Below are 24720 nucleotides of genomic sequence, written 5' to 3'. Positions count from 1 at the left end.
GTCCTTGTGTCCCCTCTTCCTGTGTCCCTGCGTGTCCCCATGCCCACGTCTTCCTGTCCCCATGTCCCTGTGCATCCCTGTCCCAGTATCCCCATCCACAAGGGTGGTGGGGGACGGGGACGGACACCCACGGGTGCTGCGGACCCCACGTGGCGTGTCCCATCCCGCAGCGCTGGCGGCCGCCTCCCCCGGCGGGGACGAGTGCCTGGAGGAGGACGAGGACGAGCTGGAGCCGGGACTGGACGAAGCGGAGGCCGAGCCGGAGACCGGGAGCGGGACGAAGGCGGCGGGGGGCACCCGGGGGGCCGTGCTCACCCGCCGCGGCATCACCCTCCGCGTCCTTCTCCGCGACGGGCTCCTCGAGCCGGCCCGCGGCGTCCTCTCCATCTACTACCTGGTGAGCCCGGCCGACGTGGGGACGTGGGATGAGGACAAGGGATGGGGATGGGAGGACGGGGGGGATGGCTGGGTACCTCCCCGGCTCACCCCTTAACTCCTCAGGGCAAAAAATTCGTGGGGGACCTGGGGGCGGACGGGACCATCACCTGGCAGGAGACGGGACAGGTCTTCAACTCGCCCAGCGCCTGGGCCACCCACTGCAAGCGCCTGGTGAACCCCGCCAAGAAGTCGGGGTGCGGGTGGGCGTCCGTCCGCTACAAGGGCCAGAAGCTGGACCAGTACAAAGCCGCTTGGCTGCGCAAGCACCAGCCCAACACGCCGCCCGCCGAGGAGGTGGGTCGGGAACCCCCCCCCCCAACCCCAAATCTGGGACCCCGCAGCGTGGGTGGTGGGATGGGTGCCAGCCTTGTGCTGCCCGCAGAGCTTGGCCAGCGAGGGTGAGGAGGAGGAGATGCCTGAGGATGAAGAAGAGGAGGCGACGAGAGAGGGTCGGGCGCCTGTGCCGGAGCCGACGGCTACCAAAAAAACAGAGGAGAGGAGCAAGAAGCAGCAGTGCAAGAACCTGGCAGAGCCGGCGGGGACGGGTAAGGTGGCATTGTGGGGGGGTCCTGAGGGACCCTGGACAACCCAGCAGCGGTGACGGGGGCCTTGTGCTTCGCAGATCACGGCCCCCCGGGGAAAAGGCTGGAGAGCAAACCCCGGGTGCCTGTCCGCTACTGCACCCTGGGCCCCCGCGACTCGGCCAGGTAGGGTATGATGGGGACCTGGGTCCCATGGGTGCCACCGGCGGCCCCATGGGTGCCGGAGGGGCCGGGGGCGGTTGTGGCAGGGGGGCTGCGGCTTTTCCAGGAACCCCCAGACCCTGGTGGAGGTGACGTCCTTTGCTGCCATCAACAAGTTCCAGCCCTTCAACGTGGCCATTTCCAGCAACGTCCTCCTGCTCCTGGTGCGTCCCCTCCCCGGGGGGGGACACACACAAGTTGGGACATTTCTGATGGCGCTGGGGACAGCCACGGGGAGGGGGGGGTGTCCCCAGTGTCGTTTTGGGGTGGAACGGTTGATTTTAAGTTTTTCCTTTAGGATTTCCACAGCCACCTGACGCGGAGCGAAGTGGTGGGCTACCTGGGTGGGCGGTGGGACACCAATACACAGTGTAGGTAGCAGGGTGGCGCTGGTGGGGGGGGGGGGGTGGTGGGCAGCCACCCACTCCCCCACCCATGTGTATGTCCCCCCCCAGTGCTGACGGTGCTGCGAGCCTTCCCGTGCCGGACCCGCCTGGGTGATGCCGAGGCCGCCGGTGCCGTGGAAGAGGAGGTAAACCACCCCCAGGGATGGGGTGGAATGGGGGGGTCCTGGGGGTCCCGGAGGACCCGGACCCATGGTGTCTGCCTGTCCCAGATCTGCCAGAGCTTGTTCTTGCGGGGGCTGTCGCTGGTGGGTTGGTACCACAGCCACCCCTTCGGCCCCGCGCTGCCCTCCCTGCACGACATCGATGCGCAGATGGATTATCAGCTCAAGCTGCAGGGTAGCGGCAACGGCTTCCAGCCCTGCCTGGCCCTCATCTGCGGTAAGCACCCGCTTCCCGCGGTCCCGGGGGTGCTGGGGGCTGCTGTCACCCCCCCCGGTGTCAGCCCCGTTTCTCCCCTCCCCACCCAGGACCCTACTATCACGGTAACCCCGGCATGGAGTCCAAAATTGCGCCCTTCTGGGTGATGCCACCGCCGGAGGTAAGTGGTCACCGGCCTCATGGGGGGGTTATTTGGGATGGGGGTGGCCCCAGTGCTGTGGAGTGACCCCCCGCTGTGCTCCCCCATTCTCCAGCAACGGCCCAACGACTACGGCATCCCCATGGACGTGGAGGTGGCCTACATCCAGGACGGCTTCCTCACCAACGATGTCCTGCAGGAGATGGTGAGCGTGGGGTGGGGGCCCCAAAAACCCCGTCCACCCCAGCAAGGACGACTCCCCGACCCCACCGGGGGCTGGCTGGGCCTCTGCCACCCGTCCTCATCCCGCCGTCGGTCCCGGTGACGGTGACAATCTCTTCTCCATCCCCACCGTGCTGTTGAGGTCTCGGTGCCGCAGGGGTGGGGGGCCACGTGCCTGACCCCGGGGCAACCCCGGTGCCTGCAGCCCCTCTCTCCCCCCACCCCAGACGCTGCTGGTGGAGTTTTATAAGGGAGCCCCCGACCTGGTGAAGTTTCAGGAGCTGTGGAGTCAGGATCAGACGTACCTGGACAAGCTGAAGGTGAGGAGGGGGCTTCCGCCGCTAAGCTGGGTGGGGAGGGGGCATTAGCCAGGGCATCCGCTCCCACCACCTCACCGTTTTAATTAACTGGGCTGCGTCCCCGTCTCAGGGCTCCCTGGCCTCCCGCACCCCCAAAGACCAGAGCTTCACCCACATCCTGGAGCAGATCTACAGCCTCCTCAAGCTCAGCAGCTGAGGGGCCGGGAGCCCCCCCTTCGACTCAGACCAGGTGCCTTCCCAGCAGCCAGGGCTCGGCTCAGCAGCCCCCCCCCAAGCCCAAGGGGGCTCATCCAGATCCGGCGTGGGGCAGCACTGCGGGGACACCGCATCGCCCGCTGCTCCAGGGAGCTCATCCGAGGGGTCCCGGGACCCCGCCGGCTCCTGCCCCGCTCCGGAGCGGCCGCCCGGGTGTCCCGTGGTTGTGCCGGCCCCGGGGCAGCAGTGGAGGGGAGGGTGGTGGTGGTGGTGGGAGTCTCGGCTGTAAGTTGTTTGTGGAAGTGGTAGTTGATTAAAGAGCAGTTCCTGAGAGGCGGCCAGCGTCCGGCTCCGCTGGCTTGGGGACATCTTGCCGGTGCTGCGGTGAGGGACGGTGCCGGTGGCCTCGTGGGCTACAGTCACCTTCCTGCTGCCTGGATTTGGGGGCTGAACCGGGGGGGCCGTTCATCCGGGGCTGCTCCTGCCCCCCCCCCGGAGCCCAGTCTCACACTCACAGAGGACGCAGGTGTTAGAAAGAAGAAAACATTTAATACTTTCATTCAGAGATACAAGTCGAGATTTGTGGGTCGTCTTTTTTTCCCCTAAAAACCAGGAGAAACCATTACAAAAAAAGGTCTAGCAAGTTGTCCCAGCTGACAAAAACGCATTTCAATCCACCTGAGTGGGAACCAGCATTCCCGAGACGTGACCCCGGTCCCCACCAGGCAGGGGACAGAGGCGAGGGCCCCGAGGACACCGGTCCCTTGGGCTCCCTGCGCTGCTGGGAGCGAAGGGGAACTGCCCCGTGCCACCAGCATCTGGGACCGGAGTCACTGGTCAGCCTGCTGGGAGCACGGCGCAGCAGGGGATCGGACATACATCGACATGCATGGTTAAAATCATTAAAACGGGGCTGTGTAACTGTAACAGGAGCCAGGACCAGCAGGGACAGGGATGTGCTGCAGTACGGGCCCGGTGCAGAGCTGGGGCTCAGCCCCCCCGGCCAGGCAGGGACAGTGCTAGCCGAGGAGGAGAAATGCCGGAGCCTGACCAAGGCTGAGGATGGGAGAGGAGGAAAGAGACCACTTTTCTAGCAAGTAAAACCACGGAGTCAAGTGAGAGATGGTGCGAGCGCTGCCGGGCCCCATCCTGACCCCCATGATAAGGAACACGCGGGGAGCTTCGGGGCTAAGGAGTGGCAGAAGCGGTGCTGCAATGTTACGATACCTTTTCCCACCAAACCCGGTGGCAGAGGGGCACGTTGCCCCCCCACCCCAATCCCCCAAAAGAGGGTCACTGTGGGAGAGAGGTGGGGGGCGCAGGAAAGGCACGTGAGGATCAGCCAAGCTCCAACCCGGCAGCCGCGAGCCCTGGTCCTGCGGCACGGGGTGCCGACGGCTCCCCGGGGACAGTAAGTGCAGAACCTTTGAGGGAGAGGAGCCTGCTCTGCCCCATGGTGGGTAGACCCCGGGCTGTGGCCCAATTCTTTGCCCTCCCAAATTATCCCCCAGCTCTGATGGACTCAGTAGAGTTTGTAGTAGGAAAAGCCCAAGGTCCAGAAGCAACCTGGCTTAAAATACTTAAAATCAAGGGCAGAAGGGAGCAGCCACCCCTTTTGGAGTTGAGCTCTGCGGGGAGACGGCAGAGGGGTAACAGCAGGCAGGGGACATCCCTGCTCTGTCCCTCCGGGGTGGGGAGGGAGGGCACAGAGCCCCAGGCAGGGCTCAGCACCCGCGCCGCGGGGCTGGCTTAGTGTTTGATGGGTGTCGTAGTGTTGTTGCTGTGCTGTGGCGTCCCTCCCCTGAGCCCCTGGGAGCAGGGAGAGCCGGGGTCCTGCATTGGTGTTGGGCTGTAGGGAGGCTGGGCATCCGCAGGGAGACGGGTAGTGTTCAAGGGGGTGGGGGGCAAAGGGGTTGCCCCTCAGTGAGGCTGGGGGCTGCTTTGCCCCCCGCCCCCAGGCCATGTGTCTCCCTGTGCTGATGCTCAGCGCGAACGGATGCATCCCGGCTCTCCCACCTGGCTCATCTGGATGCTTGACCCAAAGGAAAGACAAAAACTGGACAGGGAGAGGCCTGCGACAATCGTACAGCCGGGGGGGACCTGGCAGGGCGCGCAAAGTACCGAAGTTCAAGCACCAGGAAAAAAAAAAAAAAAAAATCAAAATAACCAAATTCACAGGGGGTGAGGGGGTCGTTTGACCCTTCTGGCTTGTTCCCTGGTGGCAATCTCACCCCGAGGTGACGCAGAGATAACACGGCCCCGCCGCCGGAGAGGGCCAGTGTCAGGATGGAGTTGGAATGGAGGCTTGGCCCCGCGCGAGTGGAGGGGGGACGGGAGCGATGCCGTTTCACTGAGGTAGCGGAACCAGCACTTCCACGTAGTTGAGGGGGAAGAAGCCCGACTGGCCGTTGATCATGCCCTCGTACCAGTTTTCGTCGATCTGGTTGGTCAGGGTGATGATGTCGCCTTCCTTGAAGCCCAGCTCGCCATCGTTTTCGGGTTCAAAGTCGTAGAGAGCCTTGCAGCAGGGCTGGTCCAGGGGGGCTGCAGGGAGAGGAAGGGGGGGAGAGGTGAGCCGGACCCCCTGCACACCCCCTTCCTCGAGTCCCCGGCTCTGCCGATGCCAGGGATTCCTGGCACTTGTGCTGGCGGATGCCGGATCCGGACACCGTGTGGGATCGTCGGCTCTGCCAGAGCTGGGGCTTGCACAACTGGTTTCACAACCCCGCCCGGGAGAAGCTGGCCCTTCACTTTGCCCCCACAATGGTAAAGCATTAACTCAGTTTAAACTCCTCGCTGGCTTTTAGCTCACTGGTTCCTCTGCTTTTTTGCTGCAACCACATCCTTCGTGAACTTCTCCCAAAGCAGACTTCCACCTCCAGCAACCCGTGCTGCCTGTTCCTGCCTGGACTTCCCCTGCTCTAAGCTAAACTCCAACCTAAACTAGATTAGAAAAGCCACATTATTCCTCCAGAGACGAGAGAAGCTGTCATGCAGTTCATCAGTTAGTCAACAACGGGGTTAGACATCAGTACGTGGTGGAGGAGGACCCCAGGGGTCCCTTTAGAGGGGTCACCCCAAGCCTGAGGGCAATGGGAGGGAGAAGACTGCGACTGCCTCCCTCGGCACAGGGCTTCAAATCAATTAGCAGCTTGGTGTTGCATGTAAGGCCCCCCCCAAAAACGGGGAGAAAACCAAAGTCTCTTTCCCACATATCAGCGCCATGATTTAATGCAAAGGGGATTTTCTGTAGCAGGGAAAGCTGCTGCTTGCTCTGTCTATGCACTAATGCTTTGGGATGGGCAGGCACTCAGCTTTGCAGCTATAGGGATCCCACTGAAAAGGGACTGAGCTGATACAGGCCACCAGAGTCTGCAGGGCCCCCGATCCCCTCCCTCTGTGCTAGAGCTCTTCCAACCAGGGCAGGGGGGACCAGCACGAATGGCAGCCAGCACATCTGGTCTGCTGAACATCTGCAGCAAGAAAGGACCCAGCATCAGAAGAGAACTCGGAAAACACCAAAAGCGGCAGCCAAGCAGGTTCATGGTTTGGAGAAAACTTCCCAAAATACCAGGCTGGTCCCACCACCACAGCACTTCCCCTACACCGGGCTCCTCGAGTCCTCCTGCCCCCTTGCTGCACCACCATGAGCTTTGCCCACCATGATGGCTCTGAGCCACAGACCCAGCCTGGCCTTGGGACCCCAATGGGATGCCAATGGGACCCCAAAGAGACGCCTTTGGGTCCCTTCAGCAGGAACGCTGACCTGCAGACCCCATGGTCACAACCCATTTGAGGCTCCTCGCTGCCCAGCTGGGATCACAAATCCCGCTCAGCGTGCTGAGGCTCTACCTGCTCCCTCCAGCCTTCAGCAATGGGATACGGGGAGGGCAGCATGAGCAGGAGTGGGAGAGATTCAGGCTGGGTGCTTGTAACGAGAACGGGTTAATCCTCGAGATGTCTGATACCTCGTGGAAAAGCATCTGATCCCTGTGGCCTCATGCAGGGCCTGCGTGATGATAGGTGCTACGACTCCTCCGGGTGAGCAAAGGCCTCAGCTTTGGGGTGGTAAATACCATTATAGCGTGGCTGTTTTAATTTGGGGCTTAGCTCGAGGCTTAGCTCAGCTTAGCTTAGCTGTTCTGCTGGCCAGGCTCAGCATGGAGGTATTAGTGGCTCCAAGCAGCAGCATCACAGAAGGAGGAGCGAGGAGGGATGGGGAGAGATGGTCACACATCATGCAGTGCGGAGGGAGGAAACTCACGGATACTCCTGACGGAGGCCCGGGACGGCTTGTCGGATCGGAAAGAGGAGGAAGCTGCTTCCAAACAAAAAGAGACATGCTTAAAAACAACATGAACTGGAAAGAGGAAAAGGCAGGGCCCAAAGGGAGGATCTGTTAGGAGAAACAGGGTGGCCCACATGCTGTGTTAGAAACCCGCCTGCCTCGCCAGGACCAGGGAGGGACGAATGCAGCATGATGGAAGACGGGGAGGGAGCAAGAGATGCTTCATTTTTCCTGTCTGCCACTGCTGGCACTGACTGGGCACTACAGGTGAGTGGCCCGGGGCTGGAGACCCCGATGGGGTGTCCCCAAAGCCAATATAATGAAGGCTGCTGGGCCCCAAGAGAAAACAGCTCGAGTCTAGAGGCATTTCTGACATTTTTCAGAGCCACCAGCTCGCACAGGCACATCCAGCACACCAGAAACATCATTTCCAGGCAGAGTAGTTCCCCTCCATCCCCAGGAGGCTGTTCCAGAGGCACCTGTGTACATACACACATGGACAACTTTACCTGAGACTTTGGGGGTAGGATTACAAGAGAAGCCCCCATTAGACTGGTCAGTGTCTCCAAAGTCGTATGTCTCCCTGGGTTTGGGCTTGTATTCCCGCTTGGGACGCGAGGAGGCCTCCCTCATTCTGAAAGAAGGAAAAGAAATGTGGATCAACTGAAATATGAAACAGAATACGATGCGATCAACATGGTGTTTATTCTCCTCGGTGGCTATGCAGGGGAAAAAAACAGTTTGTAGACAAGAATCTGCACAACCCTCTGTGCTGGGGCATTTTGAAGATGGATCTTGCCCAGGGTTTGGGACCTGGCCCTTAGAGAGGGCCACATGCCCCAGGCTTTGCTGCGGAGGTGTCTGAGGCAATTCAGGCCAGCAGAGGACACTCGTGCTGCAGTCTGAAAACTCACACTTGGCAGGATCCTCCCAGCTCTTCTTAATTCAAACCAGACACAGGATCCACTCAGCAGTTTCTTCTACGAGGACAGAACAGCAGGGCAGCATCGCCAAATCGCCCCAAGAAGCAGAGAGGCTGCCCTGGCTCTGTCCAAGCCACCTTGTGCCAGGCTGAGGAAGGCACATCCCCGGCTCCGCAGGGAAGCCCCGGATGCAACGAAACTACTTCTCCTTCCTTGGCCAGGGTTTGGGGAGATGCTTGCTCAGGTGAGGCAGAGCAGCAGGAAAAATGACAGTGCAAGTCACGGCAGTCATGCGAACCAGCTCGCTCAGTATTTCAACAGCACCTCTGTGTTTCTTGGCACTTCGGCAGCAACTGCACGTTCCCCGGGGCCACTGCAGAGGTCAGGCACTTGAGGAGGGGCAGGGAAAGCAGCAAGACCAGGCAGCTCCACGGCTCTCCCTGCTCCTGTGTGCCAGACATCCATCTGCCTTTCACCAATTCACGTGGCTCAAAACCCCTGAGCACATGCAGCAGTGCCACATCTGCGGCAGGGTCTACCAGGAGACCGCTGTGTAGACAGAAGCGAGAGTAGGGCTTGCTGGAAAACAAGGGTTCTGGCAGAGGGCTCAGAGATGCCTGCCTCTAAGGAGGTGATGTAGGTGCTCTTCCACTGGCCTGTGGCCACCATGTCATCCCCACCACATTGCATTCACCTTCTGGTCTTCAGAGCAACAAGGAGCCCTTGTCATGGACCTTTCTGGGCCACAACCATGTCTGGGTACCCTTCTTAACCACAACGGAAGCTAATGGCACAAAGACTCTAGGCTAGGCAGCTCCAGGTGACACAGGATGACAGGCACATCCAGCTCGTGACACTTGAGCCATCTGCTCCAACATCACGACGCAACTTTTGACTCGATCCTAGGTCTGGCCAAAAGGCACTTCTTGGGGGACACTCCCATGCTCAATGCCCAGAGTGCAAGGAGCTGGGAGCCCTGGCATGAAGGGGATTTCACCCTTCTTCTCCACCCCTGCCAAATTCAACTCCAGCCTCCCTGGGAGCTGCACACCCCAATTCAGGCAGGGCTCAGCCCAGCAGAGACCAGCGGCCCACGGCGCAAACACAAAGGCTTCGTTTCAGATGTCAGACTGTGCCTGTCATTGAAAGCAGGTTGTGCAGCTGGCATCGCTCCCTCCAACCTAGAGGAAGTTTGGATTGAAGCTCTAGTATTTGCAAGAAGTGGCTTTCATGCCAGGAGATAGATTTAGAGGGATGGTCAGGTATTTACAGACAAGTATCACAGGGAGAGCTTGTGGCTGTGAAAACTGAGAGTGCCTACAGCACCCTGAGACTCACCTGCGTTTGAGTTTTTCCGCAAGCTCGTCCAGGATCTGCACTGCCTGCCTGTGGTAGTCCAGCTGGGCGTCCACCAAGGCTGAGAGCTGGCTCACCTGCTCGATCTGTGAGAATCACACCAAGGTGGGATGAATAGTTCTTCCCAGCTGACAAGAGACTCCTACATTGTGTACGGGGGCTGAGACCATACTGGGGAACATGTACGAAGGGCAGCCTCCCCAGGGAGATGAGGAGAAGGTTTGGGATTTCAGACACTAGAGGTCAGGCACTGGCTGAGACTCAGCAGGACAGAAGACATCTCCTGCCACTCTCTGGGCTTCGCTAGCTGTTCAAATCCTTCCCAAGTAAGCTGCATTACCTGCCCAAACTCACTCCCACCAGCACACTGACTGAGAAGAGACCTGTTTTGGTACAAGCCACAGCCTCTCCTCTGGCCAAGAGCTGGATCAGGAAGAGGGGCTACAGAAAGAATAACAGGCCTGTCAAGCCACGTGCTGGGCACTCAGATCTGGGTATTGAGAGAGCAAAACCACACTTGCAAAAATGAGAGTGGAAATCAGTGTCTGACTTCTGCGTCCCTCGAGAGATCCCACCCTCGCGTACACAGAAACACGCAACCCACCCGGCAGCTCTCAGCCCGGGGCAGAGGAGCCAGCGCTCCCCCCAGGCACTCACGTCAGTTTCTAGGAGGTTGTGCATACTGGTCTCCGCTACTTCCTTGGACTCTTCAAATTTCTCCATGGCCTGTCGAAGTTCCTCATCAGGGATTTTGCCCTGTCGTTTCTTCTTGTAGTCAAAGTCCAAGCGTCTGCCTTCCAGCTTCTTGAGATGGTGCTGGGAAGAGGATGGTTATGAACAGTAAAGGAAAAGAAGGAAAAGCCAGAGACTGGGAGCAGCCAAGCTCTCGTGCTGGGAAGGCAGCTCTAGTTACAGGCCAAGTTCATTCATTTCAGAAACCTGACCTTGGAGCACACGCTTCTGTGGCTCCCACCTTTGTTCAGACACCGGAGAGGCTCCAGGTTGTGATGGAGAGCTGCAAGGCAGGGCTGCTGTGCAGCAACAGAGGGGAGTGGACTGTCCGAGCTCAGTTTGGCAAGGATTACTGCTGTGACTATGGGGGCTTTTTACTAAGAAACAACCCTCAACAAATTGGCATGACGATGTAATTTCACCCCCTTCCTCCTGAGAGCTGGAGGAAAACACTGTCGGGAACAGCCTGGGTCTGTTCCCCATGCAAGCCTTTCAGGAGGATGAAGAGCTGGCCTGCTACTTTCAGCTCCTCGGGAGCAATGGGGATCTCTGGAGATCAGGAATTGGGATGCAGGCTCTGGGCACTGCATCCCCTGACTGCTTAGGGCAGGACAGTTTAAATTAGCTCTATGGCAGCCTGCAGAATTGGACTACAGATAAGTACTGAAACAGTAGTTGGCAGTTATTTTATCTAGGACACCACCGTAAGCGAAAATTCACTTGAGAGAGCTGCCTTGTGAATTAGAGGTTTGGATGGATCTTATTACAAAGCCCGGCCGTGCTTTGCATGGACTTGTCTCTGTGGTAGCACATGTGAGCTACCAAGCTCCATGTCTCCCCAGCGAGACACCAAAGGGCCTTCTTGAGATGCTGTGTAAGAGACCTAGAGGGAAGCTTGCTGATAGCTTGAAAGTTGTGTTACAGGATCCAGGCTACTAACAAAATAGAGTCAACAGCTGTAAAGAACACTGTGAAATTTAATGCCAGGCAGCCCAAATGTAATGCGGCTGATTGCTCACAGCACAAAGAACCAAATTTAGCAAGCCCAGAACCCATGTTGGGACGTACTCCCATGGCAGCTTCCATAAAACACTGTAAATGAAGAACCATTCAAACCTGCATCCAGCCTCATGAGCTGCGCAGTAGCAGCAGCAGTGCTGAGCAGGGAGGAAATACTAGTGAATCTGGAGAGACAAAGCACGCGTGGTGCAGGGCAACAGACCCGATACTTATGCGAGTCCTTGGTTCCCACCACGACAGAGCAAGCAGTTACATGCACTAATAGCCAGAAGAGGCCAAGAATGAAAGAGGTGAGGAGGAGAGAAAAACATCGAGGTGTTTACCTGGATCTCTTTCAGGTCTTTGTCACACAGGTTCTGGAGGGGATCAATAAAATTTTGTTTGACTTCAATATCCAGCGAGTCCTTCACTTCAGCCAACCGCTTCATAGATTCACCAGCATCAAGAAGCGCATCGCCTTCGAGTGAGAAAAGGAAGGGAAGAGAAAGGGAGAAGGGAGAAGGGGCCAGCCAGTTAAACAGAGCCGAAGTCTGTGGCGGCTGCATGCAGAGCCATTCTGCCAAGACACTGAGCGTGTGCAAGCTCCGTCCCCCATCCAACACCCCCACATTTCTATCTGGAGCAAATCTCCAAGCCTGGCATGGAGCGAGCGGTGCCCGGCGTGAGAGCAGGCAATTGCCTCTTGGTACTGACTCCACACAAGACACTTCACTAACATGCTTCACTTCTTTCCTCTGAAAAACAGGAACAATCTCTACCAAATACACAGAGGAAGGAAAAGGTAAAAATACTTTTAAAAGCACTATTTTTAAGCTCCCTGTTAGCTCAGGGAGTTGCTGAGCTGTTAATTGGCCATGCAGTGCTTTAACCTCGCTCTGCTCCTTGGCCACGGCTGGCAAGAGAAGCCCGGGGCAGAGGTGCATTTGGTCTGATCCAGCCTGGCTATCCTTTTGTTCAGACAATTCTAAGCCCAGAGTGCTCTGACCAACTTTTTCAAGTTTCCCCAGATGCTGGCAGCAAACCTGCAGTGCCTTTTATTCATTTTAGACACTAACCTCTACCAGGCCAACCTTATCCCTTCTCCTCCCCTCTGAATTAGAGAGCTTAAAGTTGCTTATTGAAACCTATTTAGCTTCATGCTTTTCTAAGGCTCCTGCCACAATGACAGTTAAGCCAGACAGACTTGCAGCAAAGCATATTTAGTCTTGGCTTTTTATTCCAGTGAAAACCATTTATAGATTAAATTATTCCTGTGCAGCTTTGACAAACCAACCGTTTCAGCACTACATTAGCACAGGAGAATACACAAGTGAAATAGAGGGTAAAGTGAAAACATCACTCTACTGTCCAGCTGGAAAAATAAACATACAAGAAGAGTTATTTCAATTGTGGTACTCTAGATAACCTGTCCTAGGGAGGGATGCAGTACTAACATAGCAATTTATCAAGTTAAGTGTTCCTTTAAAGAGAGGCTTCAAGGAAATCAGGTTTGGTGTGTTCTTCTAAAAGCTTCCTTCCCCCTTGCTCTCTGTAACAACTCCAGTTCCTGCAAGCCAAGAGAGATGCAGGGCTCCGAGTAGGCCAGAGACACCCTTGAGAATCCTTCGTCACTCCCACAAAGTAGCCAGAGCTTTTTAGTTTTCCTGAGGCAAGAAGGCTCCTCCCTGCGCTGGAAGCCATCAGACAGCTGTGCACTGTACCAGGTCTGTCACGTGCGCAGGCTGATGTTTTAGTGGATTAAAATTGATGTCACTGAAAAGCTTCACCCCCCTCCTCCCTGCAAGTCACACGTGGTTATGAGAAATCGCCACGCAAAAAGATTTCTTGGCTACAGCCTCCCTATAGCAGAGGTCTAGCTGGAAACTGCACCATAAAACTCCCCATCTCACTCAATCTAGTTTCCACGTCACCGTTGTTCAGCTTAGAAGCAAGGAAGCATTTTTTCCTATGCGCAAATTTATCTCAGTGTTTAATAAGAAAGCATTAAGAGGTGGCTTTGCACATAATGCCATGGATTGGGATCCAGGACACTTGGGCTCTGCTCACCGCTTCCCTGCTGCCCTGGGTGGAAGCCTTCGAACCTCTTTTAAGACCCCCCAGTACTGTTAGGTGATGCAAAGGGTCACACAGCCCTTCCAGAATTTAGAGTAACAGCTTGGAAATTTGGCAGCAGCCTTCGCCATCTCATCTGCACGCTCCTAGGGGGATCTGGCCTGATGGGACACTCACCGAAGTTGGAGTCCTCGCCCAGCTCCTTGCCGTATCGGATCATGCTCTCCCCCAGCAGCCCTTCCGACTGCGGGTAGCCAGGGTTCTTCACCTGCCCGCGGATCTTCGACATCGTGTTGAGCATGGTTAGCTTGGCTCTGGAAGCTGGCACAGAAACAGCCACAGCCGTGTTTGCAATTACTTGGACTTGCCAGCAGCTGCTGGCCACTGCCAACTTTTTTTTTGTTTAAAGCTACACCCAAAGCCAAGAAGCCCTATTGTCTTCATCTACCAGAAATATAATTTGCTACGAAAAGAGAAGTTTCTTTTCCAAGACAGCAAGCAAAAATAGTTCCCCACAGTTCACTAGTGAAGGCCAAAGGAGTTTCCCCAGCCCTCCCATAGTCCCTGGAGCGCTCTCTGAATGAGCTGGCTAGAAGCATGCAGGACAGCAGGCTCCAGAGGCAATGCCTACAAAGCCAGCCACCCCTTCCCAGCCCAGAGACGCCACTTTTTCTGGACACCCCAGAAAAAAAGGTCCCCTTCAGGGCCTCTCTAGGTCCAAGGTGAAAGATGTGTCAGTTCTTTTACTGTTCAACAGCAACAGCAGTGCCTTACAGCCCAGAAACACAGCATGGGGAAAGAGGGGTATCAGGATTTTCACCTGAGTTGCAAAGCACCAGCGACCCAGGGGCCAGACCCCGCTAGCTCAGCCAGCAAGGCCACAGGATGGCCACATGTACAACATGGCCCAGCACACCTCCGGTCAAGGGAGGCAGCGTGTCTGATCTCAAACGTGGGCTGGTACCAGTATATCAGGGCCAAAAAAGTTCTCTCTGATGCCTCTTTGCCCCCTCTGCCTCTTTCCCTAGAAAACTGGGGGGCAGAGGGAAGGGGAGAGGAGAAGTCCAGGCACTCACCTGGGTTCGGCTGGAGGTACTCTATTGTTCTGGTCAATACTTCTGTAACTGCCTTGCTGGTCAGGTCCACTTTCTGTAGGAAAGACAAGATGACCCAGCAGCAGTGAAGATCAGCTCAGGGCTTCAGCAAGGTCACAGAGGAGTTATATAGGTGATTTTAGAGATTTCTCTTGTTCCCTACTCACCTTTTCCATTTCCTTGAAGTCATCGTCTAGCTTGGTCCCTTCGGCCCCTCCGACCTTCTCGCTGACCAGCTACAGAAAAAGAACAAGGGAGGAGCAATCAGGCACGGTACTAACTGCTTAAAGCTCCTTATACCTCATGCAGTAAGTCCCTGAGACAGAAAGGGAAGAGGGGTGGCCCAGGCAGCATCTGCAAGAGAAAGGAGGTGGCAGGAACAGCCCAAAGCACATCAAAAAGATGTGGCTCTGCTAACACTGCCCCACTAAAAATCCAAGCATCTCCTACCCTCCCAAAGCACAGCTCAGTCAGGATATTCCTCACCTAACAGAAGCTACACAGCTTCTTAAATCACACCACACGGCTCCAACTCAACACTTGCTGGAAAAAGCAAGCAGCAGAATTGTCTCTCGACTCCATTTTGAGCCAAGGCTTCAGTTTTACACACGACAAAATGCAAGTAAACAGGGAATGAACACACTCTGCTCACAGCAGCCAGCACAAGAACAGAGTCTGGAGAGAGCAGAGACCTCAAATCCCTAAACCATCACTCCTAGGGGAAATGCTGGAGGAGCTCAGGATCTGGGGCACAGGGGTCTGAATTCTTTGTAAGTGCAGGATAAAGAGATCTGCAGAAGTTATGGTAAAATTTTCAAATCTATTTATCAAAACGTCTCTGATGCCTGTTCTAAAACTAGTCAAAAGGCGAGATGTTTGACAAGCTGCAAAGACAGGGCTGCTTTTGGCTATTTGTGTGAAGGGCTTATCAACTTACTTCTAAATAGCACTTGGTCTAAGAAAAGACCCCTGCTCCCTAAACCTCACCATTCAACTGCCTCAGCTGAAAGATAAGAAGGGCCTTATTAAGTCCACCTAAAAGTGTCCTTCCCTGAAGTCCAAATGGAGAGGAAAATTTCCTTCCCAGCCCCATGCTGGTGTGGGAAAGCAAATGGCAGTGCCTGGGGATGCAGGACATACAGATCAGCCAAAATTAGTGATTACCTTGCCCCAAACTGGTCCAAATGGACAGCAAATTACTTATACAGACATCAAAAGTGGTCTAGGAAACAGGCGCTGACTCCCAAGCACTTGATGCCTGCTGCAGGGCATTGCCAGGAATTTCTCCTGTTTGTAGTCAAAACTCCAGTTCTGGATGAACAATACAGGTTTGTTTACTTCAACATCAAATACTCGATTTTATCAAGTCTTTCTTCCTCTGAAACACTCCTGCTCCCATGGGGATTCAAAATGGTTTCTTACTTTCTTGAGGAAAGCGGGGGCTGTGGGAGGGGGGGGAACCTTTAGGTGATCATCCAGTTTCAAAAGCACTCAGAGACACCACACCAGCCACTCTGCCCTGTGTGCTCGCACCTAGCACGCAGCGCTCAGCCCCAAAAATGAAGTTACCAAGCAGGACATGCAGAAGAAATGCTTGTTATTACAAACAAGAAGAAGATCGTTAGCGTTTCGGCAAAATCCCATTTCCAGACCCCAAAATAGGAAGGAGAAAAAAAAATAACACGCATATCCGAAGACGCTCGGTACACCAAGCACCCAGCTCTGGTGCTGAGCACAAACATTGTTGCTCAGAGCACAGCCACGGCTGATAAGCTTCTTGCATCTCGGTGGGGAGACATCAGCAATTGCTCAATGCTGCTGAGGTAGCGCAGACATTGCGGAGAAAAGGCTGGAGAGCACAGAGAGCTCTTCTAACTGACCGCTCAGCATGGAGCTGCACAGCATCAATCACTGCAGGGCCAAAACGAGGGTTCAACAAGGCTGACAACGGAGGCAAGAGCCTCTCGGGGCCTCGCTGCACCAAGGGAAGCCTTTTTTTTCTCTTTCGGAGGAAGCACAGTTCAGCAAAGGACCCGAGATGCCAGACAAAGAGGGATTGCTGTAGTTCACCCTTGACATTTAGACACTGGGGGAAAGGAAAGGGTTGCTGCTCTCCTGGTTTGCCCAGGTCAGCTCTGGATTTCATTCTCCTGCTTAACCCCCAGATAAGGTCTTCACAGGTCCACAGGACCCAGCAAGAGCATGCCAGGATGGCCCAGCCCTGCACCCTGCCATGCCGCGTCCAGCGAGCACATGGAAGAGGCTTGAAGCGATATTATCAACCCATAGCTGCCTGCAGATAGGCAACCGATCTGAGTGTGATTTCTTGCCTTTTTATTTTTTTTTTGGACGCCTGCTCCGCACTTGGGGTGCCAGCACACACCCTGGCAAGCCAGCTCCGAGCTGGGGAGGCACACGTTCCTCTCTAGACACACCAAGTCTAGAAAAAAACCTCACGAAGCAGTTGCTCTGCCTGCCAGGGCAAGCTCAGCAGAGCAAAGCTCGCTCCCAGCTGCCATCGCCTGTCCCCTGCCAAAAGTCCCGCAGCCTCCGCAACCAGAAAGGGGCACGGATCACTTTCACAAAGGTCGCACCTCCGGAAACCTCCTTGACTCGTTAGTACACCTGGGAAGGGTGCAATTATCCCAAGCAATTCCATTCCCACTTTTCTCTACCCACCCACCCATGATTTGCAGCCAAGAATGCTGCAAATAACCCCTCTGGCAGGGAGCTCTGCTGTAATCAGGGGCTGCATGCCATGTCAAAGGCATTGATCACCACAGTGATTTTGGAGGCTTAACACCCTCCCAGAAAGCCCAGAGACGTGAAGGAGGTAAAAAACCTCCTCACTTGCAGACTAATTTAATCCTCCTTTTGACGTCCAAGAAATGCTACTGATGCCCTGCTGTGAAGGAATAATAAGATTGAGGTTCTCTCCCTGCTGGCTCTAATTAAACTGGGAGGCTTCATCACGGGAGGAAAGAAGGAGGGACTGTGTGCCATCCGCAGCGGCTCCATCCCTATCCCCACGCTCCCAAATCTGTCAGGCAAGAAGACAAAGTAATGCAGATTCCCCCACGGCGCTAGCCAAGACACGAGCCAGGAGAAGCCCTCGCCGGCTCCTTGTTTAACCTAGAGCTTCACGACACGACTGGGAGCCAAGTTTCCAAGTGCCACATCGTGCATCTCGTCGCGCTGCCTGCAAAGAGCCTGCGAAGGCTGGCAAGTTGGCAGCTGCCTTTCTCAGGGGAGCGTTAAGTTCATCAGGAAGCTCGCCCTTTGCTTGCAGGACAGGAGAGGAAGGAAGGTATCCACGCGCTGCCCGTAGCGTCCAGCTTGGCCCAAGTGAACTGGAAGATGGTCGGTGAAATGCTGCCAGCGCACATCCCAGCACAGCTTCCTCCAGGGAGCGACTTGGGGACTTCTACAAGGATGAGGTGACGATTCTTCCGCACTTTTATTTCTTGAGCAGCCAAGAGAAGATGTGGGATACGTCTGTCTTCCCCCAGTTGGGGACCTAACCTCTTGCAAACGCTGCAGCCAAGACAGATGTGAAGCCAGCGAAGGGACTGGCAAGGCAAGACATGCAAATCGCTAACCCAATTCAGTGGCCCAAATACTCTCTTGCACGCTTATGTTGAAGGGCATCAGCTGGCTCGGCGTGAAAGATGAGAACAAGTCTACGCTCTCTGGTTTCTTTCATTTCCCCGCCCCGCCAGGATGGGACACATACTAATAGGTTAAACCTGAAGCAAGCCCTGCTGCAGCTCAGAGAGGGGAGCAGGGCGCAGTGACAGAGCAGAAGCCCTCAGCTGCACTGCCACAGTAGCCGAAGCCAAATGCTTCCTAGAGCAAATATTAGCACAAGGCGATATCGTTGGGCATCACAGCCCAGCAAGATAAAAACTGCTTCAAAACGGGACGGCTGTTTACCTGGCATCCCAACCCAACCATGCCGCAGGGTGGGGGAAGAGGGCTGAAGCAGACGGTGCACGCAAACTCCAACAGAGAAGCTAGGAATCAATCCCTCGCTTCCCATCCATGTTTAATTAAAAGGATACTGGCACTTAAAATATGCCCTAGATAGCTCCGACCTGAGATCAGAGAGTAGGGAGGTGCATTTAATTCAAGGCTGGTGCAGCGGCTCCCCCCCCGGCGAGCATCACCAGGAGCGCGGCATCCAGCCTGCTTCGTCTGCAGGAGAGCTAATCCAGAGGGATGAGATACGGCCACTTCTTGCCACCGAAGGGCTGCTCACGGGGGCTTCCATCGGTTTCCTTCGCAGGGGCGTGGGAACGCGAACAATCCCGACTTCCCCTCGCTGTTCAAAACCCACCGGAGGGCTGCGCATGGTGGAAGATCTTCGGAAATGAAAGACCTATTGTTTAAACTAACTAACTACTGCAGCAGGAGGTTGGCTACGGGGAGAGGCAGGAATGGTATGTGTACACAGAGGGGGAAGAAAGGCGTAATGAAGAGGGCTTCTCTTTTACAGCTGGGAGTGGGAGAGAAACAAGAAGGCCTGCGCAGCCGCTCCCAATTTACAACACAAAATCCACGCACCCCTCCTCAAAAGCCACCATTCCTTCATCCCATCTGCTCGGCTCCAGGACAACTTGCAGCAAATAAAGAAATCCGAGTGTCCATCCCTTGCTATACTGCAGTGGGCATCCTTACACGAACCAGATGGATCGGACAGACAGGTATCAGTCTGCCCATGCCGTCACTGAAACCCAAACAGATCCCAAATGCCTGGAGAAGGACCCTGACACACCCGCTCCCACCCCAAAGCTGCATTTCCCTCGTAGCTGGCTGCAGCATCACCCCCATTAACATTCCTGCCAGGCACAAGCCCATGCCAAGCACATTTCGCCACGCGGCAGGTGTTTGGCCAGGATGAGCCTGTATAAATTTAGGAGCACAGAAGATCGGGAAAGGTTTTGTGAGCAGCAGATCCCCGAGAAGAGATGGACAGTCCCAGCTCGGAGCAATGGTATGGGCTGTTCTGTACCGTGGCCTTGCTGCATCGCTCCCAGAGGTTGCTGTTGGCAGAGGTGTGAAAGATGCATAGAAAAAAAGAAAAAGGAGATTTTTGTGCAGCACCATCAACAAAATTCATGACAAACTGAGAGGGAAGACGCCATCAGCCAAACTTCTGCCAGCCAAGGAGCACCTGCAAGGCACCTCGAAACCCAGAGGAGGGCAGATTTGCAGCACACCCCACCTGAAGGTCCTCGTCTGCCCAACCTGTGGATGTGGGAGCCGTAAGTCGGTGTCATTTTCCGCTAACAAGCAGCTTTCCCATGGGACTTCACATACCTCATTTTGATATTCTGCTGTTTAGCCTTTAGATACTGTAAAATGGGAAATTATCCCTAACTCTCTCAGCCTCAAACAAGCAAAACACACCAAGAAAAACACAAAAACTATTTTATTTTTTTAAACTTGCTTTCTTTTTCCATAGCAAACAGTCAGCCCTATTTATAACACATCAAACATACGCCATCCTTGCATTCAAAACAGTTGCCTGCAGTAGAATGAAAACCTTATCCTTCCAGATGCTGGTGTATCAAAGCCTTCCTCTTCCTCCCCACCACACTCTGCCTCTCAACAGAAATAAAAAAACCCACAGATGAGCGAACAAACAAGCAGCTTTACCCTGGCTCCCTTCATCAGGAAAGGGCAAGTCCAGTGGAAAAAGCCAGCCCACAAAACAATTAAAAAAGGTGCTTCAAATGTTTTGAACTCCACATAAAGAGGGCTTGAGTAGAACATGACAGCCTGGTAGAGACATGTAGAAGCAGTAGTTAAGGAAAACCAGGGCTAACTGGGATCGCTAGTGCCCAGTTTCAGTCATGCCCAGTGGCACAGATCTGTGGGATGCTCCATAAAACCTAAATAAAGCCATCACCACTGCTCCAGCTCAGCAAGGCGTGACTCCCTGGCATTAAGTGTAATTTTCAGTCATCTTCACCGGTCGCTTTATCATCACGGTGTAAGAGGCAGCTGGGCGGTCGCAGCTCCATGAAGCCAACGTGACAATTGACTTTGTCGCTGCGTGTGTATTTAAGCTTTAAAATAGATGGGTAGTAAATGGGTTTAGTCACTCGGCTGCAGTCAGTAGGGCTTGGCAATGGCAGGGCTGCAGAGCCCCAAAAAAGACTCCTCGAAACACACTCCGTTTCCAACAGCGTGCCCAGGAGAGGCAGGAGCTCAGCGGTGCCAAAAAACACCTGGAAAACACCCGGAGGTCCTCCCCGAGCACCCTGCACGTCTCTGCCACCGCAGAGGCTCCTTGCGGAACCAGCTTGTACTGGGAGGTGTCTCAAGGCCGATGGCAATCCCCTGCAGATGTCTGAGCTCTGATGTGTTGCCTGTCCACGCCAACACAAAGTGTCTCATTAGAAGTTAATTGTCACCTTTCTGGCGTAATCCTTGGAAACAAGGCAAGACTGGAAGGTGCTGGTCCGACAGCAGACACCAGTTGGGATCCAGAGCATGCATACGTCGTGTCGAGGCCTCACCATTTCGGGTACATCTCTGGTTCCCAGCCACAAAGGCAGCGAGCATACGGGGCTGGGAACTGGGAAGAGACAACCGGCCGGGCAGTTCCTGTGGAGCAGCAGCAGCTGAGGCAAACCCACTGAGAACTTTAACGCTGCGCACACCCCTTTTCTCCCCAGCCAGCCTGCAGTTCTGTCTGTTCACATTAGCTTTGTATAGATCTGACTGTATTCTGCCTCCTTAGAGGCCTTTAAGCTTTTCTTTTTTTTTTTTTTTCAATTAAAAATGGAAGGCATCCTTTCTTAAGGAAGGACGCTGCTGAGAGGCAGCAGACACCCCAGTTTAAGGAGAGTACGGCACACCCACAGCAAAGCACACACTAATCTGAGCAACTTCTGACCTACTTTAAGGAGAAGAAAACAGATCTAAGTGTTTATTGTGCGGAACAAGGAATGAACAATTACCACTAGCCTCGTAACGAAGAGGAAGGCACGTTCCCTAGCAGATCCCCATGCTCTGAAGAGCACCCAGCTACTGGAAGCACCCAGCAGCTAGCTCCGTGGTCCTTGTGATGCTGAGCACTGCTGCACCCACTGGACTTTCTCACCCCAAAAGCCGCCACTCTAAGGAGAGAAGATTGACAAGCGCTAGAAGAGGAAAGAGCATGAGAGGAAGCGATTTGCCTACTGTCAAGAGCAGGTTAGCAGCAGAGCTAAAAACAGAAGGTGGGTGTGATTCGGCAGACACTGTCTCACCACTTCTCACATCCCCACTGGGTTGCGGGGCAAACCAGAGAAAGAGGAACGGCAGCTGAAGCTCTCACCCTCCTGCCTCTCCGAGCAAGACCCTGCTGCTGGCTCCTAACATCAGCCCTACCATGAATCTAACCTGCCTTGGGGCACCTGACTGCTCCACTGGCCACCTAAGCTGGCTGGTCTCCCTGCTACATAGCTCACAGGAGCATTTTTACTCTGTTATCCAGCCCTCAATCTTCTCCTGAGCTTTCTTGCCTTTATTTTTCCTGTTCCCATCTGTCACAAGGAGGGCCAGTCCTGTCTGAGACTTGCCACCCAAGCACCAGCGATGTACTTGTGCAAAGGCACGTAGAGGTGCTCCGCTGCCTCCAGACACGTGCACCAGGAAAAACGTGTCCAGAAACAAACCGAGCTTTCCACCCCCTCACCATCTGAGATGGGGATCTAGCCACTCTCCACCCAACGCCGGAGGAATTGCCTTGATTTTGAGCAGGAAGGTCAGCCCAGAACAATGAAGAGCTCCTTCCCTTCCCTCCCGACAAAGCAGAAAGCCTTCAAAGTGACCTCAGGTTGTAATCTTACCATATAGAAATTGCAAAGGAAGAGCTGCCGCATGCAAAGACAGCTTTCTAGGGAGCCACCTGTCAAATCACCTACTCAAAGTGCTATCGAATGACTCATCTCCATCCAGCAGATGGGCTCAGAGGAATGAGGACAGCATGAATTAAAAAAAAAATGTAACTTAAGCAGCAGCCAGCAGGTCATACTCGCAGAGCTCAGGCCAGAGAAGGGCATACATATGCACTGCAATGCAGCCGCTCCCTGTTTGCTTGGGTGATTCGTCCTTTCCTTGTCTGCAGCATGACAGTATTTAAAATCGTGGTTGTGATCCCTGTTTACGAGGCTCTGCTCGTCTCGGTGCTCTCCAAGCTAACTCTTCCAGCAGGAGGAAGATGGTGCCTCCTTCCCTCCCCGAGCAGAAGCCGACAGCTCGGTTTGCCCGGGCTAACGCCGAGCCAGGGACGGGCCAGCCTGCCGAAAGGGCACAATGCTGCCTCAAAAGCAGACTCACCCTGGAGGAGAAAGGTTTCAATACGCAGCTCTCACTGCAGGGAGACACTTGAAATGTTCTTGCTACAGGGAAGGGGACGCCTCCCAACAGTCAGCAACAGTCATTTGCATCATAAATATTTTCTCCTATTATTAGTTACTTCTCACATGCTCTGTACCAAATGAGACATAATTGCTATTCAGCTGGAAAAAAAATATAAATATAATTGGGTCAAGTTAACAGGGAAAACAAAAAACATGTAAGGAAAAAAAGCAGCAGCTCTCCTCTCCCCCAGCACTGCCCTTCTCCTCACCCACTTGCAGCGACTACAGCAATTCAGAGGAAGTCCACTAAACCGAGGGGAAATGTGGAATATTTGCCTTGCATCCAGATTTCCTGCCCAACCTCCCTACGTCCTATCTTGGAAGAGCCTTAGTGAATCACAGCCTGACTTTCGCAAAGCTGCTGAGCCATCATTCCTCGGCAACTCCACCCGACCTTTGCAGACCCAGGGGAAAAGGACGAGCGGCTCCTCGCATTTGTGACTTGGAGCTGCTGATTAGATATGATATAAAAGTACAAAGCACTAGAAGTGCCTCCTAGTAATTGCAGTCCTCGGTTTCCTCTTCTGCAAAGCTTCAATGACAAACTAAGGCAGAGCAACCAGCAGTCCTGTCCTTCGGTCGGCGTACCGAGCATCAGCCCCAACTGTCTGCCTTTACGCTGCTCCTAGGGATTTCACAAAAAGCAAGGGGGAAAAAAAAAAAAGGAACAGGAGTGCTTACGACACCCGTATATCCCTGGGGAAAACACCATGGCTGTAGGACAGTTTGCAAAAGAGCAGCAGATGGGATTTCTGCTCCTCAAACCAAGACAGGTTTGCTTCCTGCAAACCAAGGCAGATGAAAAAACACCTCCCCGGGGCGCGTGACGCTAACTGGCATCACCCAGCGAAAAAACCAGCAACAGAGCCCTGAGACTATCAAGGAACTGGGAAGGAGGCAGAAGAACCTCCAGATTTGCAGCATGACAAGACCAAGCCAGGCTGATGGGACATGTAGAGCAATTACCTAAAAAGTTTAGTCACGGCCGTGTTCAGTTTTGGGTGGCAGACAGCGTTAATGAGTTCAGGGAAGAGTCAAGGTGAGTTCCCAGGCAGGTTTACAGACAGAAGAGAGATCAAAAAAGATGCCGAGCTCAGGCAGGAGCTCAACTCCATCAAAGGGAAGGCAAAAAACCCTCTTCCTGGCTTGGAGGGGGCAGAGGGAACCCCATGCAGAGCACGTTTAACACGGACAGCATTGGCCAAGCAAAAACTCCAGGACAGACCTAGCGATATCTCAGTGTACACAAACATCAAAGAGGGAGAGAAATAATTGAGAACACTATAAATACGTGTTTTCCTTGTTAATTTGAATACTAGGAAAAGCTTAGTGGCTATCAGACCAGAGCACAGCATCCTAAGGAAAACGAGAGTGGGAACGAGTGCACAGACATCCATAAGACTGCCAGGAGCAAGGCAGCAACGGGTGTTGGACCAGATCAAACTCCTGCTCCTGTATCAGTTCCTCCAAGAGCTCTGCACGGCGGCCTTCCCCACATCCAGGCACTCTGTCATGCTTCCAGCCCAGGCAAGATGATGCTGAACCCATATTTTTTCTTGCTGCACATCACTGAACACTTGCTAATACTCATTTCAGAATGGTTTAAATGTGAAAAAATCCCTCCCAGCACTTCGCAGTTCACTTTTACTCTGCAGATGACACTACTGATGCATCACTATTACCTTGCTGCCCTGCAGCCAGAGCAATAGGTGTACCAGAAATTCTGGTAGATAACATTTAGATTATGTTATCCCTGTCAAGCACAAAAGTGCAGACTCCTTTGGCCTTTAAAATTCACCCAATACAATTAGGAGGAGCTTTACTATGAGAATAGCTACACCAACATCTGGCATTCCAGATTTGTGCCTGCCCAGTGCCCCCTAAGTCCACCCAAAAGCATGTGCACAGACACGCGCTGGCAACAAACAAGATGTTTTCTAAACGCTTCACCACGGAGCTTACAGCTAAGAAAATTGGGGGGGGGGGGCAGAGTGTGTAG

The 24720-nt window shown here is 54.3% G+C and overlaps 2 protein-coding genes across 3 annotated transcripts in view; one reads left to right on the top strand and one right to left on the bottom strand.

Annotated features, from left to right (window-relative positions):
- The first annotated feature begins 61 nt into the window (after positions 1-61).
- On the top strand, positions 62-2843 carry MPND (MPN domain containing). Its single transcript, XM_010562318.1, has 12 exons — positions 62-397; positions 502-732; positions 821-983; positions 1061-1145; positions 1249-1345; positions 1480-1552; positions 1637-1713; positions 1798-1966; positions 2056-2126; positions 2221-2310; positions 2555-2647; positions 2757-2843. The coding sequence occupies exons 1-12, from the start codon at positions 62-64 to the stop codon at positions 2841-2843; spliced, it is 1572 nt and encodes a 523-aa protein (XP_010560620.1).
- Positions 2844-4338: 1495 nt separating this feature from the next.
- SH3GL1 (SH3-domain GRB2-like 1) overlaps positions 4339-24720 on the bottom strand; it is a 29646-nt gene continuing 9264 nt past the window's right edge. Inside the window, exons 2-10 of one of the 2 annotated variants that reach the window (XM_010562252.1) lie at positions 14475-14543; positions 14290-14362; positions 13391-13534; positions 11485-11618; positions 10067-10225; positions 9392-9495; positions 7640-7764; positions 7107-7163; positions 4339-5386 (exon numbers count right to left, since the gene is read on the bottom strand). In XM_010562252.1, coding sequence (XP_010560554.1) covers positions 5190-5386; positions 7107-7163; positions 7640-7764; positions 9392-9495; positions 10067-10225; positions 11485-11618; positions 13391-13534; positions 14290-14362; positions 14475-14543 — 1062 coding nt within the window. In that variant the 3' untranslated portion in view covers positions 4339-5189. The remainder of the gene's footprint in view (positions 5387-7106; positions 7164-7639; positions 7765-9391; positions 9496-10066; positions 10226-11484; positions 11619-13390; positions 13535-14289; positions 14363-14474; positions 14544-24720) is intronic. The other variant, XM_010562253.1, reaches the window with a different exon arrangement.

The sequence above is a fragment of the Haliaeetus leucocephalus genome, unplaced genomic scaffold (genome assembly GCF_000737465.1).
Source record: "Haliaeetus leucocephalus isolate CR32 unplaced genomic scaffold, Haliaeetus_leucocephalus-4.0 Scaffold157, whole genome shotgun sequence".
NCBI lineage: Eukaryota > Metazoa > Chordata > Aves > Accipitriformes > Accipitridae > Haliaeetus > Haliaeetus leucocephalus.
This window is presented reverse-complemented; position numbering and strand designations above follow the sequence as displayed.